Genomic DNA, 14,418 nt, shown 5'->3' on the forward strand with positions numbered 1-14,418 from the left:
GACAGGGGGGGGACAGAGTCAGAATGGGGACAGGAGGAGATCGGGGACGTAATGGGGACATAAGGGGGAGGCTATAGGGACATTATGGGGGTGTAATAGGGATATAATAGGGACATAATGGGGACTTAATAGGGACATTATAGGGACATGATAGGGACTTAATAGGGATAAAATAGGGATATAACAGGGATATAATAGGGATTTAATGGGAACATCGTGGAGACATGGACCAATGGGACCCAATGGGCCACAATAGGACCCGATGGGGCACAATAGGACCCAATGGGACCCAATAGGACACAATAGGACCCAATAGGGCACAATAGGACCCAATAGGGCACAATAGGACCCAATAGGGCACAATAGGACCCAATAGGGCACAATAGGACCCAATAGGGCACAATAGGACCCAATAGGACCCAATAGGACACAATAGGACCCAATAGGGCACAATAGGACCCAATAGGGCACAATAGGACCCAATAGGGCACAATAGGACCCAATAGGACACAATAGGACCCGATGGGGCACAATAGGACCCAATAGGGCACAATAGGACCCAATAGGGCACAATAGGACCCAATAGGACACAATAGGACCCAATAGGACCCAATAGGACACAATAGGACCCGATGGGGCACAATGGGACCCAATGGGACCCGATGGGACCCAATGGGACACAATAGGACACAATAGGACCCAATGGGACACAATAGGACCCAATGGGACACAATGGGGCACAATGGGGCACAATAGGACCCAATAGGACCCAATGAGGCACAATAGGACCCAATGGGGCACAATAGGACCCAATGGGGCACAATAGGACCCAATAGGACACAATAGGACCCAATGGGGCACAATAGGACCCAATAGGACCCAATAGGACACAATAGGGCACAATAGGACCCAATAGGACCCAATAGGACCCAATAGGACACAATAGGACCCAATAGGGCACAATAGGACCCAATAGGACCCAATAGGGCACAATAGGACCCAATAGGGCACAATAGGACCCAATAGGGCACAATAGGACACAATAGGACCCAATAGGGCACAATAGGACCCAATAGGGCACAATAGGACCCAATAGGGCACAATAGGACCCAATAGGGCACAATAGGACCCAATGGGACCCAATAGGACCCAATGGGACCCAATAGGACACAATAGGACACAATAGGACACAATAGGACCCAATAGGGCGCAATAGGACCCAATAGGGCACAATAGGACCCAATAGGGCACAATAGGACCCAATGGGGCACAATAGGACCCAATGGGGCACAATAGGACACAATAGGACCCAATGGGACACAATAGGACACAATAGGACCCAATGGAGCACAATAGGACCCAATAGGACACAATAGGACCCAATGGGACACAATAGGACCCAATGGGACACAATAGGACACAATAGGACCCAATGGAGCACAATAGGACCCAATAGGACCCAATAGGACCCAATAGGACCCAATGGGACCCAATAGGACCCAATGGGGCACAATAGGACCCAATAGGGCCCAATGGGGCACAATAGGACACAATGGGGCACAATGGGGCACAATAGGACCTAATGGGGCTCAATGGGGCACAATGGGACCCAATGGGGCACAATGGGACACAATAGGACACAATGGGGCACAATAGGACACAATAGGACCCAATGGGGCACAATAGGACCCAATAGGGCACAATAGGACCCAATAGGACACAATAGGACCCAATGGGGCACAATAGGACCCAATAGGGCGCAATAGGACCCAATAGGACACAATAGGACCCAATAGGGCACAATAGGACCCAATAGGGCACAATGGGGCACAATAGGACCCAATGGAGCACAATAGGACCCAATGGAGCACAATAGGACCCAATGGGGCACAATAGGACCCAATGGGGCACAATAGGACACAATAGGACCCAATGGGACACAATAGGACACAATAGGACCCAATGGAGCACAATAGGACCCAATAGGACACAATAGGACCCAATGGGACACAATAGGACCCAATGGGACACAATAGGACCCAATGGGACACAATAGGACACAATAGGACCCAATGGAGCACAATAGGACCCAATAGGACCCAATAGGACCCAATAGGACCCAATGGGACCCAATAGGACCCAATGGGGCACAATAGGACCCAATAGGGCCCAATGGGGCACAATAGGACACAATGGGGCACAATGGGGCACAATAGGACCTAATGGGGCTCAATGGGGCACAATGGGACCCAATGGGGCACAATGGGACACAATAGGACACAATGGGGCACAATAGGACACAATAGGACCCAATGGGGCACAATAGGACCCAATAGGGCACAATAGGACCCAATAGGGCACAATAGGACCCAATAGGACACAATAGGACCCAATGGGGCACAATAGGACCCAATAGGGCGCAATAGGACCCAATAGGACACAATAGGACCCAATAGGGCACAATAGGACCCAATAGGGCACAATGGGGCACAATAGGACCCAATGGAGCACAATAGGACCCAATGGAGCACAATAGGACCCAATGGGGCACAATAGGACCCAATGGGGCACAATAGGACCCAATGGGGCACAATAGGATCCAATGGAGCACAATAGGACCCAATGGAGCACAATAGGACCCAATAGGGCACAATAGGACACAATAGGACACAATAGGACACAATAGGACCCAATAGGACACAATAGGACCCGATGGGGCACAATGGGACCCAATGGGACCCAATGGGACCCAATAGGACACAATAGGACCCAATAGGACACGATAGGGCACAATAGGACCCAATAGGGCACAATAGGACCCTATAAGACACAATAGGACCCAATAGGGCACAATAGGACACAATAGGACACAATAGGGCACAATAGGACCCAATAGGACCCAATAGGGCACAATAGGACCCAATAGGGCACAATAGGACCCAATAGGACACAATAGGGCACAATAGGGCACAATAGGGCGCAATAGGGCGCAATAGGACACAATAGGACACAATAGGACCCAATGGAGCACAATAGGACCCGATGGGGCACAATAGGACCCAATGGGACCCAATAGGACACAATAGGACCCAATAGGACACAATGGGCCACAATAGGACCCAATAGTCCCCAATGTTCCCCGCAGTCCCCGCAGTCCCCGCAGTCCCGTTCCTTGTCGCTGACCTGCACGGTGTAGCTCTGCAGCCGTTCCAGCAGCTCCTCCCGGCTCCCTGCGGACAAACCGGAGCCCCGATCTCAGCCTCGCCCTGCGGCTCCTCCCCCCCGTCCCGTCCCGTTTGTTCCCGCCGTACCGTGCGCTGCCGCCCCGATGCTGCCCAGCCCGTGCCGCAGCTCGGCGGGGCCCCAACTCGCGTAGTCCCCCGGGCCCGAACCCGCCGCCTCCGTCCGCTCCGCCGCCATCTTGCCGAGCAGGGCCTCACGCACGGCACGCACGGCACGTACAGCCAATCAGAGAGTCGCCCCGCCCCTCACGCAGAGCGCGTGGCACGCACAACCAATCAAAGCGTTGCTCCGCCCCCTCCGGGCAGCGCGCGGCACGAGCAGCCAATCCGGGCGCAGAAGCTCTGTGGCGGATGTGACGTCACGTACCGGAAGCGGAAGTGCTCCAGTTGGACGGCGGTGGCGGCGGCGCCGGTTCCGAGCCGCTCCCGGGCCGCCATGTCACGTGCCACCAAGCGGAAACACGTGACCCGGGAGGTGCTGGAGGAGCACGTGGTGCCCACCCCGCAACAGAGAATCGTCAGGGTGCGGGGCCTATGGGGGGTAATGGGGGGCTATGGGGCTTATGGGGGGCTGTGGGGTGTTATGGGGGGGCTATGAGGTGTTATAGGGTTTATGGGGGGTTGTGGGGGGGTAATGGGGGATAATAGGGGGCTATGGGGTGGATTATGGGGCTTATGGGGGGATATGGGGGGGCTATGGGGTGTTATAGGGTTTATTGGGGCCTATAGGGGGTTATGGGGTGTTATGGGGGGCTATGGGAGGGTTATGGGGTGTTATAGGGTTTATGGGGGGTAATGGTGGGTTTATGGGAGGCTATGGGGCTTATGGGAGGGGCTATGGTGGGCTATGGGCTGTTATGGGGGCTATGGGGTGTTATACGGGGGGCTATGGGGTGTTATACGGGGGGCTATGGGGTGTTGTAGTGTTTATGGGGGGCAATGGGGTGTTATGGGGGTTATGGGGCGGCTATGGGGTAGATTATGGGGCTTATGGGGGGTTATGGGGTGTTATAGGTTTTATGGGGGGTTATGGGAGACTATGGGGTGTTATGGGGTTTGTGGGGGGCTATGGGGCCTATGGGGTGTTATAGGTTTTATGGGGTGTTATAGGGTTTATGGGGGGCTATGGGTTGTTATAGGGTTTATGGGCTGTTATAGGGTCTATAGGTTTTATGGGGTGTTATAGGGTTTATGGGTTGTTATAGGGTTTATGGGGGCTATGGGGTGTTATAGGGTTTATGGGGTGTTATAGGGTCTATAGGGGGCTATGGGTTGTTATAGGGTTATGGGGTGTTATAGGGTTATGGGGTGTTATAGGGTTTATGGGGTGTTATAGGGTTTATGGGGTGTTATAGGGTTTATGGGGTGTTATAGGGGGCTATAGGGTGTTATAGGGTCTATAGGGTTTATGGGCTGTTATAGGGTCTATAGGGTTTATGGAGTGTTATAGGGTTTATGGGTTGTTATAGGGTTTATGGGGTGTTATGGGGGGCTATAGGCTGTTATAGGGTCTATAGGGGGTTATGGGGTGTTATAGGGTTTATGGGCTGTTATAGGGTCTATAGGGGGCTATGGGTTGTTATAGGGTTATGGGTTGTTATAGGGTTTATGGGGTGCTATAGGGTCTATAGGGGCTATGGGGTGTTATAGGGTTTATGGGGTGTTATGGGGGGCTATAGGGTGTTATAGGGTCTATAGGGGTTATGGGGTGTTATGGGCTGTTATAGGGTCTATAGGGGTTATGGGCTGTTATAGGGTCTATAGGGGGCTATGTGATGTTATAGGGTTTATGGGGGCTATGGGGGGGTTATAGGCTGTTATAGGGCCTATAGGGGTTATGGGCTGTTATAGGGTTTATCGGGTGTTATGGGGGTGTTATGGGCTGTTATAGGGTCTATAGGGGTTATGGGGTGTTATAGGGTTATGGGTTGTTATAGGGGTTATGGGGTTTGCTCTCACGCCGCCGTCCCGCTGCAGGTTCTGAGCAGCCCCGGGAACAACCTGCACGAGGTGGAGGCGTCCGACGGGTCGCGCTTCCTGGTGAGCATGCCGGCCCGGTTCCGGCACCACGTCTGGATCAAACGAGGTGGGAACCAACAGCCCCATGGGATCCAATACGGCCCCATTGATGCCCCATTCATGGCCCCATTGATACCATTGAGTCCCCATTCATGGCCCCATTCACGGCCCCATTGATACCATTGAGTCCCCATTGATGGCCCCATTGATACCATTGAGTCCCCATTCATGGCCCCATTCATGGCCCCATTGATACCATTGAGTCCCCATTCATGGCTCCATTCATGGCCCCATTGATACCATTGAGTCCCCATTCATGGCCCCATTCATGGCCCCATTGATACCATTGAGTCCCCATTCATGGCCCCATTCACGGCCCCATTGATACCATTGAGTCCCCATTCATGGCCCCATTCACGGCCCCATTGATACCATTGAGTCCCCATTCATGGCTCCATTCATGGCCCCATTGATACCATTGAGTCCCCATTGATGGCCCCATTCATGGCCCCATTGATACCATTGAGTCCCCATTGATGGCCCCATTCATGGCCCCATTGATACCATTGAGTCCCCATTGATGGCCCCATTCATGGCCCCATTGATACCATTGAGTCCCCATTCATGGCCCCATTCATGGCCCCATTGATACCATTGAGTCCCCATTCATGGCCCCATTCATGGCCCCATTGATACCATTGAGTCCCCATTCATGGCCCCATTCATGGCCCCATTGATACCATTGAGTCCCCATTCATGGCTCCATTCACGGCCCCATTGATACCATTGAGTCCCCATTCACGGCCCCATTGATACCATTGAGCCCCCATTCATGGCCCCATTCACGGCCCCATTGATACCATTGAGTCCCCATTCATGGCCCCATTGATACCATTGAGCCCCCATTCATGGCCCCATTCACGGCCCCATTGATACCATTGAGTCCCCATTCATGGCTCCATTCATGGCCCCATTGATACCATTGAGTCCCCATTCATGGCCCCATTGATGGCCCCATTGATACCATTGAGTCCCCATTCATGGCCCCATTGATGGCCCCATTGATACCATTGAGCCCCCATTCATGGCCCCATTGATGGCCCCATTGATACCATTGAGTCCCCATTCATGGCCCCATTCACGGCCCCATTGATACCATTGAGTCCCCATTGATGGCCCCATTCACGGCCCCATTGATACCATTGAGTCCCCATTCATGGCCCCATTCACGGCCCCATTGATACCATCGAGTCCCCATTGATGGCCCCATTGATACCATTGAGTCCCCATTCATGGCTCCATTCACGGCCCCATTGATACCATTGAGTCCCCATTCATGGCCCCATTCATGGCCCCATTGATACCATTGAGTCCCCATTCACGGCCCCATTGATACCACTGAGTCCCCATTCATGGCCCCATTCACAGCCCCATTGATACCATTGAGCCCCCATTCATGGCTCCATTCATGGCTCCATTGATACCATTGAGTCCCCATTCATGGCCCCATTCATGGCCCCATTGATACCATTGAGCCCCCATTGATGCCCCCATTGATACCATTGAGTCCCCATTCATGGCTCCATTCATGGCCCCATTGATACCATTGCGTCCCCATTGATGCCCCCAGCCCCCCCCCCATGGTTCCCCCTTTCACCTCCCCCCCGTGTCCCCCCAGGTGACTTTCTCTTGGTGGACCCCATTGAGGAGGGGGTGAAGGTGAAGGCTGAGATGTCGCTGCTGCTGCTGCGGCCCCACGTTCGCTTCCTGCAGCACCAGGGGCTCTGGTACCGACCCCCATTTTGGGTCCCATTCCCCCTTTTTGGGGTCTCCCCCCTTTATGGGATGGATGACGCCACCCCACATCCTTCCCCCAGCCTCACTCTGTCCTTATCTCCCCCCCCCAGGCCCGCAGCCTTCACAGCATCCTCAGAGCCGACCCGGCAGGAGGGGTGAGTAATTAACGGGGTGGTGTTAATGAGGGTTAATGAGGGCAATGGGGCCGTTCATCTGACTGGGGAGGATGCACTGTGCCCCCCCTCAATGGGGCTGGGATGGGACTGAGATGAGCTGACGGTCCGTGTCCACCCCATTGAACAGGAACGGGGACACGGAGCTGTTCGTTAACACCAACCGGGCGCCCGTCAGCGAGGAGGAGGATGGAGGGGACACAGGAGGGGACACAGGAGAGGATGAAGAGGACACGGGGGATGATGAAGAGGACATGGGAGAAGATGGAGGGGACACGGGAGATGATGAATCCGGGGCTGACAAAGGCACAGAGAGCAGCACTGCGACGTAGGGATTCGCCTTCAATAAAGAGTTGGACTTTACCTGGAGCTGTTGTGCCCCACAAGGGGTTTGCAGAGCCTGAGTTATAGGGCTGAAGTCATCTTATGGGGCACCATGAGGCTCTATGGGGTCTTGTGCGGCTCTATGGGGTTCTGTGGTGTGGTTATGGGGCTCTGTTGGGTGGCTGTGGGGCTCTGTTGGGGTTCTGTGGGCTCTTATGGGGCTCTATGGCAAAGCTCTTTGCTCGGGGAGCAGCAGCAGGCGGAGACTTACCGAGATGGCAGAGTCGGGGGGTGTATCTGCATCCACACCTGAAATAGAGATGGAGGCACAGCAGGACGGCAGCCACTGGCACAGCATCACCCCAACAACGTCAGCAAACAATATCACTATCTATTGTCACTCCCTGATGTCACCCCCCAGAGATACCCAGCATCACCCCATTGACACCCCCAGTGTCACCCCAACATCACCAGCCCCCATTGTCACAGCTTAATGTCACCACAACCCCAGTGTCACCCCCAGTGTCACCCCAACAACACCAGCAAACAACAGTGTCAGCACCTACTGTCACCCCCAGAGATACCCAGCATCACCCCAGTGTCACCCCAACGTCATCAGCCCCCATTGTCACAGCTTAATATCACCATACACCCCCATTGTCACCCCAACATCACCAGCCCCCATTGTCACAGCTTAATGTCACCATACAACCCCAGTGTCACCCCAATGTCATCAGCCCCCATTGTCACAGCTTAATATCACCATACAACCCCATTGTCACCCCAACATCATCAGCCCCCATTGTCACTGCTTAATGTCACCATACAACCCCATTGACACCCCCAGTGTCACCCCAACATCATCCGCCCCCATTGTCACAGCTTAATATCACCATACAACCCCAGTGTCACCCCCAGTGTCACCCCAACATCACCAGCCTCCATTGTCACAGCTTAATGTCACCATACAACCCCAGTGTCACCCCCAGTGTCACCCCAACGTCATCAGTCCCTATTGTCGCAGCTTAATGTCACCACAACCCCATTGACACCCCCAGTGTCACCCCCAGTGTCACCCCAAAGTCATCAGCCCCCATTGTCGCAGCTTAATGTCACCATACAACCCCAGTGTCACCCCAACGCCTCCCCAGCACCATCAACTCCACCATGACTCCTTGCTGTTAAAGCCCCCATCACACCCCCCATCACCCCCATCCCCCCCCCCATCCCCACCTCGTGTCCCCCCACTGACCCCCCGGTGTCTCCCCACATCCCGTTTCCATCGTCACCCCCCGACGTCAAACCCCAACGTCACCCCAACATCAGCCCATTGTCCCCATCACGTGACGCTCCTCTGCCGTCCCGATTCAGCCTATGACCACAATGAGGCTGCGCAGCAGGTTCGTGTTTATTCAGCACACGGGGATGATTCCTCCTGTCACGTGTCCTGTCACGTGTCCTGTCATGTGTCCTGTCACGTGTCCCGTCACGTGTCCTGTCACGCAGCAGCGCTACAAAGTCCTTCCTGCCCCCCATAAACTGCCCCAAAACCCAGCGATAAACACCCCCCCCCCCCCAAAAAATACCCGGATTTGGCCCCAAAATACCCGGATTTGGCTCCAAAATACCCGGATTTGGCCCCAAAATACCCGGATTTGGCTCCAAAATACCCGGATTTGGCTCCAAAATACCCGGATTAGGCCCCAAAATGGCGCCGCGTTCCCTTATAGCCTCCCTGTGGGGCTCAGTGTGTCTCTATGGGGCGCCGTGTCCCTGTGTCTCCTCCCCCATCTCCCCGTGACTCCCGTTATAATTAAAGCGGCCGGTTCCGGCTCCATCCGGTTCCCCCCGAACCCCCCGCAGCCCCACGGCGGAAACACCGGAAACGGGCAGCCGGAAACAGAACTGCACCCCCCACAGCCGGAACCGGAAATAAGGAGGCGGTCTCAGTGATATCCCACAATCCCCTCCGCCGGAAGAGACGCCATTGCTAACGAACAAAATGGCGCCCACCAAATGAGGCGGTATATCCCGCAATGCACCTTGCCGGAAGTGATGCTACTGCGCATGATCAAAATGGCGGCCTCCAGATGCCACGATATGCCTCGTTATATCCCACAATGCACGATACCGGAAGCGAACCTACTGCGCATGATCAAAATGGCGGCCTCTAATGCCTCGTTATGCCTCGTTATATCCCACAATGCACCATTCCGGAAGCGACGCTACTGCGCATGATCAAAATGGCGATTTCCAATTGCCACGTTATGCCGCGTTATATCCCACAATGCACCATACCGGAAGTGCCACTACTGCGCATGATCAAAATGGCGATCTCCAGATGCCTCGTTATATCCCACAATGCACCATACCGGAAGCGACCCTACTGCGCATGATCAAAATGGCGGCCTCCAAGTGCCACGATATGCCTCGTTATATCCCACAATGCACCATTCCGGAAGCGACACTACTGCGCATGTTCAAAATGGCGGCCTCTAAATGCCTCGTTATGCCGCGTTATATCCCACAATGCAATATACCGGAAGCGACGCTACTGCGCATGATCAAAATGGCGACCTCCGGATGCCCCGTTATGCCTCGTTATATCCCACAATGCACCACACCGGAAGCGAACCTACTGCGCATGATCAAAATGGCGGCCTCCAGATGCCACGATATGCCTCGTTATATCCCACAATGCACCATTCCGGAAGCGAACCTACTGCGCATGATCAAAATGGCGGCCTCCAAATGCCACGATATGCCTCGTTATATCCCACAATGCACCTTGCCGGAAGCGACACTACTGCGCATGATCAAAATGGCGGCCTTTAAATGCCTCGTTATATCCCACAATGCACCATACCGGAAGCGACGCTACTGCGCATGATCAAAATGGCGATCTCCAGATGCCTCGTTATGCCGCGTTATATCCCACAATGCAACATACCGGAAGTGCCTCTACTGCGCATGATCAAAATGGCGACCTCCAGATGCCTCGTTATGCCGCGTTATATCCCACAATGCACCTTGCCGGAAGTGACGCTATTCCTCACTATGAAAATGGCGCCCGCTACGTGCCGGGACGCTGTGGGGCTTTATGGGGCTCTTTGGGGGTCTATGGGGCTCTATGGGGCTTCTATGGGGCACTGTGGGGCACTATGGGGCTCTGTGGGGCTTCTATGGGGCACTGTGGGGCTTCTATGGGGCACTATGGGGCTCTGTAGGGCTTCTATGGGGCGCTGTGTGTCTCTGTGTGTCTCGGGGGCTGTTATGGGGCTTCCACCGTCACCGCCATCATTCCCCTCACACCAGCCACATCACTGACCACCACCATCACCACCATCATCCCCATCAGCCCCATTATCACCATCACCCCATTATAACCATCACCCCCATTATCACCATCACCCCCATTATAACCATCACCCCCATTATCACCATCACCCCATTATCACCATTACCCCCATTATCACCATTACCCCCATTATCACCATCACCCCATTATAACAATCACCCCATTATAACAATCACCCCATTATCACCATCACCCCATTATCACCATTACCCCCATTATCACCATTACCCCCATTATCACCATCACCCCATTATAACAATCACCCCATTATAACAATCACCCCATTATCACCATCACCCCATTATAACAATCACCCCATTATCACCATCACCCCATTATAACCATCACCCCCATTATCACCATCACCCCCATTATAACCATCACCCCATTATCACCATCATCCCATTATCACCATCATCCCATTATCACCATCACCCCATTATAACCGTCACCCCATTATAACCATCACCCCATTATCACCATCGCCCCATTATAACCATCACCCCATTATAACCATCACCCATTATCACAATCCCCCCATTATCACCATCACCCATTATGTCCATCACCCCCATCACCCCACCATTGTCCCCCCACTGTCCCCCCCCACTGGAGCCCCTCCCCCATTGAGCACCGTTCAGCATCCGCTGCTGTCACACCCATCCCCTCCCCTCTACGTCACCCCACTGCCCAATTCCAAGTGGTTTTCTTCCACTCTAACCCATCTTTCTTGGTTTTCTTCAGCTTTAACCCTGATTTTCTTGGTTTTCTTCCACTCTAAAACTGCTGTTCTTGGTTTTCTTCTGTTCTAACCCGTCTTTTCTTGGTTTTCTTCGGCTCTAACCCGTCTTTTCCTTGTTTTCTTATGTTCTAACCCATCTTTTCTTGATTTTCTTCTGCTCTAATTCTGCTTTTCTTGCTTTTCTTCCACTCTAACTTTGCTTTTCTTTGATTCCTGCTGCTCTAACCTGTGTTTTCATGGTTTTCTTCAGCTCTAACCCTTCTTTCCTTGGATTTCTTCCACTCTAACCCTGCTTTTCTTGTTTTTCTTCCACTCTAACCCTGCTGTTCTTGCTTTTCCTCTGCTCTAATCCTGTATTTCTTGGTAGGAAAAAAGTGTAGGAAAACCAAGTTTTAATGAGTTAGAGCGTTGTAAAGTCAAGAAAAGGTGGTTAGAGTGAAAGAAAACCAAGAAAAGCAGGGTTAGAGCGGAAGAAAAACAAAAAAAAGCACGGTTAGAACAGAAGAAAACTAAGAAAAGCAGTGTTGTAGTGGAAGAAAACCAAGAAAAGCAGTTTTAGAGCGGATGAAAACTAAGAAAAGCAGGGTATAGCTGAAGAAAACCAAGAAAAGCAGGGTTAGAGCTAAAGAAAACCAAGAAAAGCAGGGTTAGAGCTAAAGAAAACCAAGAAAAGCAGGGTTAGAGCAGCATGAATCCAATAAAAGCAGAGTTATAGAGGAAGAAAATTAAGAAAAGGAGGGTTAGAGTGGAAGAAAACCAAGTAATGATGAGTTAGAGTGGGTAAAATCAAGAAAAGGTGTTTAGAGCAGAAGAAAACCAAGAAAGGATCGGTTAGAGCAGAAAATAACCATGAAAAGCCGGGTATAGCAGTAGAAAACCAAGAAAAGCAGGGTTAGAGCAGAAGAAAACCGAGAAAAGCAGGGTTAGAGCAGAAGAAAACCAAGTAATGACGGGTTAGAGCAGAGTAAAGGAAAAGACAGGTTAGATCGGAAGAAAACCAAGGAAAACGGGGTTAGAGCAATTCCCCTCTCTCTGCTCCCCCTTAACATAAACTATAAATCTGTAACTACCCTTTGCCTTAGTGAGGCCCCTTTCCCTTTCTGTAGCCCAGTGTTCTCTGTTCATCTACTCTGGCTCCTTTTTCACTATTCAGTCCCTCATCTACTCATTGTCACATTCCAACATGGTTCCTTGTGTAATTCCATTGATACCTCCACATCTACATACAGCTTCACTGTCAAACATCAGCTCCGTGTCCCCCCCCAGACACCTCAAAATCCCCCCCAAACATCTCTGCCCCCCATCAGCTCAGCATTACTCCATTATCAGAACCAGAACTCACCTCCTGTAGTGCTGTTCTAGGCCGAGCAACGTGATGGCGGAGAAGCCAAGTCCTGGGGCTCCATCCAGCAGCTCTTGGTCCAAGGCAGCAACAGAGCAGAAGAGCTTCTTCATGTGGGTAGATGTGACCACAACGAGGAGCTCCAGCAAATACCTGCTGCCCCACAGTGCCAGCCCTTATATGAGCACCAGGAGGGGGCGGAGCCAGCCCTGCAGCCAATCGGATGTGTTGCCTGCACTTGGGCTGTACTGCTGTGTCCCCGCCCCATCATGGCTTCCAACCATGACTAAGCATTTCTATTATATCACCCTAATTATATCATGATATCATCGCCCCCATCACCCCCCATCGTTCCAATGTCCCCCCCCATAACCCCCCCATCATCCCAATGTCCCCCCAGCATCAACCCTAGAGCGGTGCCCACAGTGTCACCCCATTGTGACACTGAGATCTGCACCCCCGTGTCCATACACTGTGCTGTTGTTTCTCCTCTATCCATAACCCTCCCCATTAAGAACAAATAAATGTAATTATTCACCTGTTACTGCTTTGTTTTTGTTCTCAATTGGAGCTGTTATGTAACATCCTGATTGGGCACCTGCTGAGGAGAGGGGCCCACCCCATGGGCACAGGTGGGGGCCGTTGAGGGGTGGACTGTGATTGGTTGGAGCCTGGCTCCTCCCCTCCTTGATTGGTATTTAAGGGCTGGGAAGGGCAGGGGGCAGCATCAGTTCCAGCTCGGTGCTCCTATGGGAGCATTGAGGGAGAGGATTCTCCTTCCTGCTGCTTTCGAGCTCTGGATGCCATATGAGATGCGACTCTGCTTGGAGATCCTTTCCTTTGGGGTCAGTGGTGAGTCTTTGGCTTTGCAATGGGGTAAGGAATTTCTTCTTTATTACTGGGCTGATGTCTTCTCCTTTTGATTGCTCCTAACAGCACTTATGGATGGGGGTGAGAAGGAGCCGTATCTAGAGCCTCCTTCCTTTGGATGGAGGGCTCAGCCTTCACAATGGGGTGAGCGATCCCTTCTTTATTGCAGGGTTTGGGGGTGGAATGGGTCACTTTGGGATGCTCCATCCCTAGAGGTGTTTGAGGCTGTGGGACCTTGGTGTGGTGGTTGGTGACTGTCCCCATAGCAGGGGGTTGAATGGAGATGGTCATTCTTGTCCTCAGTCCTGATCATCATTTGATTCTATGCTCATATATTGCAGAGTATCAGCCCCAATGTTGGATGTTCTAACCCTGTTTTTCTTGGTTTCTCCGGCTCTAACCCTGTTTATCTTGGTTTTCGTCCGCTCTAACCCTGCTTTTCTTGGTTTTCTTCCGTTCTAACCCTGCTTTCCTTGTTTTTTTTTTCGGCTCTAACCCTGTTTTTCTTGGTTTTCTTCTGCTCTAACCCTGTTTATCTTGGTTTTCTTCTG

The 14,418-nt window shown here is 52.4% G+C and overlaps 2 protein-coding genes across 14 annotated transcripts in view; one reads left to right on the top strand and one right to left on the bottom strand.

Annotated features, from left to right (window-relative positions):
• The window catches only part of SF3B2 (splicing factor 3b subunit 2), a 32,301-nt gene extending 23,828 nt beyond the window's left edge, over positions 1 to 8,473 (bottom strand). For 10 of the 12 annotated variants that reach the window (XR_014940501.1, XR_014940502.1, XR_014940499.1 and 7 more), the window contains exons 1-2: positions 3,312 to 3,442; positions 3,184 to 3,230 (exon numbers count right to left, since the gene is read on the bottom strand). Coding sequence is in view for 3 of the 12 variants with exons in the window: in XM_085531506.1 (XP_085387632.1) it covers positions 3,184 to 3,230; positions 3,312 to 3,420 (156 nt within the window). In the remaining 9 variants the exon portion in view is untranslated. Of the gene's footprint in view, positions 1 to 3,183; positions 3,231 to 3,311; positions 3,443 to 7,826 lie in introns of those variants that run through there. The other 2 variants (XR_014940504.1, XR_014940503.1) reach the window with 2 other exon arrangements.
• EIF1AD (eukaryotic translation initiation factor 1A domain containing) lies at positions 3,604 to 8,364 on the top strand. 2 transcript variants are annotated; one of them, XM_015851209.3, is made up of 5 exons: positions 3,604 to 3,765; positions 5,220 to 5,328; positions 6,940 to 7,048; positions 7,169 to 7,213; positions 7,362 to 7,594. In XM_015851209.3, exons 1-5 carry the CDS (start codon positions 3,679 to 3,681, stop codon positions 7,561 to 7,563), a joined length of 552 nt encoding a protein of 183 aa, XP_015706695.2. In that variant the 5' UTR covers positions 3,604 to 3,678; the 3' UTR covers positions 7,564 to 7,594. The 2 variants fall into 2 exon arrangements, with proteins under 2 accessions (XP_015706695.2, XP_085387634.1); XM_085531508.1 differs by lacking the exon at positions 6,940 to 7,048 and having other exon boundaries at positions 7,362 to 8,364.
• Positions 8,474 to 14,418: the final 5,945 nt, after the last annotated feature.

The sequence above is a fragment of the Coturnix japonica genome, unplaced genomic scaffold (genome assembly GCF_054131305.1).
Source record: "Coturnix japonica strain WE unplaced genomic scaffold, WE-NBRP24 Scf043, whole genome shotgun sequence".
NCBI lineage: Eukaryota > Metazoa > Chordata > Aves > Galliformes > Phasianidae > Coturnix > Coturnix japonica.

Bases quoted from the DNA above. Each gene is read 5' to 3' on its own strand.
- EIF1AD (XM_015851209.3), top strand. From the start codon at position 3,679: ATGTCACGTGCCACCAAGCGGAAACACGTGACCCGGGAGGTGCTGGAG. The intron at 5,329-6,939 runs GTGGGAACCAAC...GTGTCCCCCCAG, and splicing joins CCACGTCTGGATCAAACGAG to GTGACTTTCTCTTGGTGGAC. The intron at 7,049-7,168 runs GTACCGACCCCC...TCCCCCCCCCAG, and splicing joins CTGCAGCACCAGGGGCTCTG to GCCCGCAGCCTTCACAGCAT.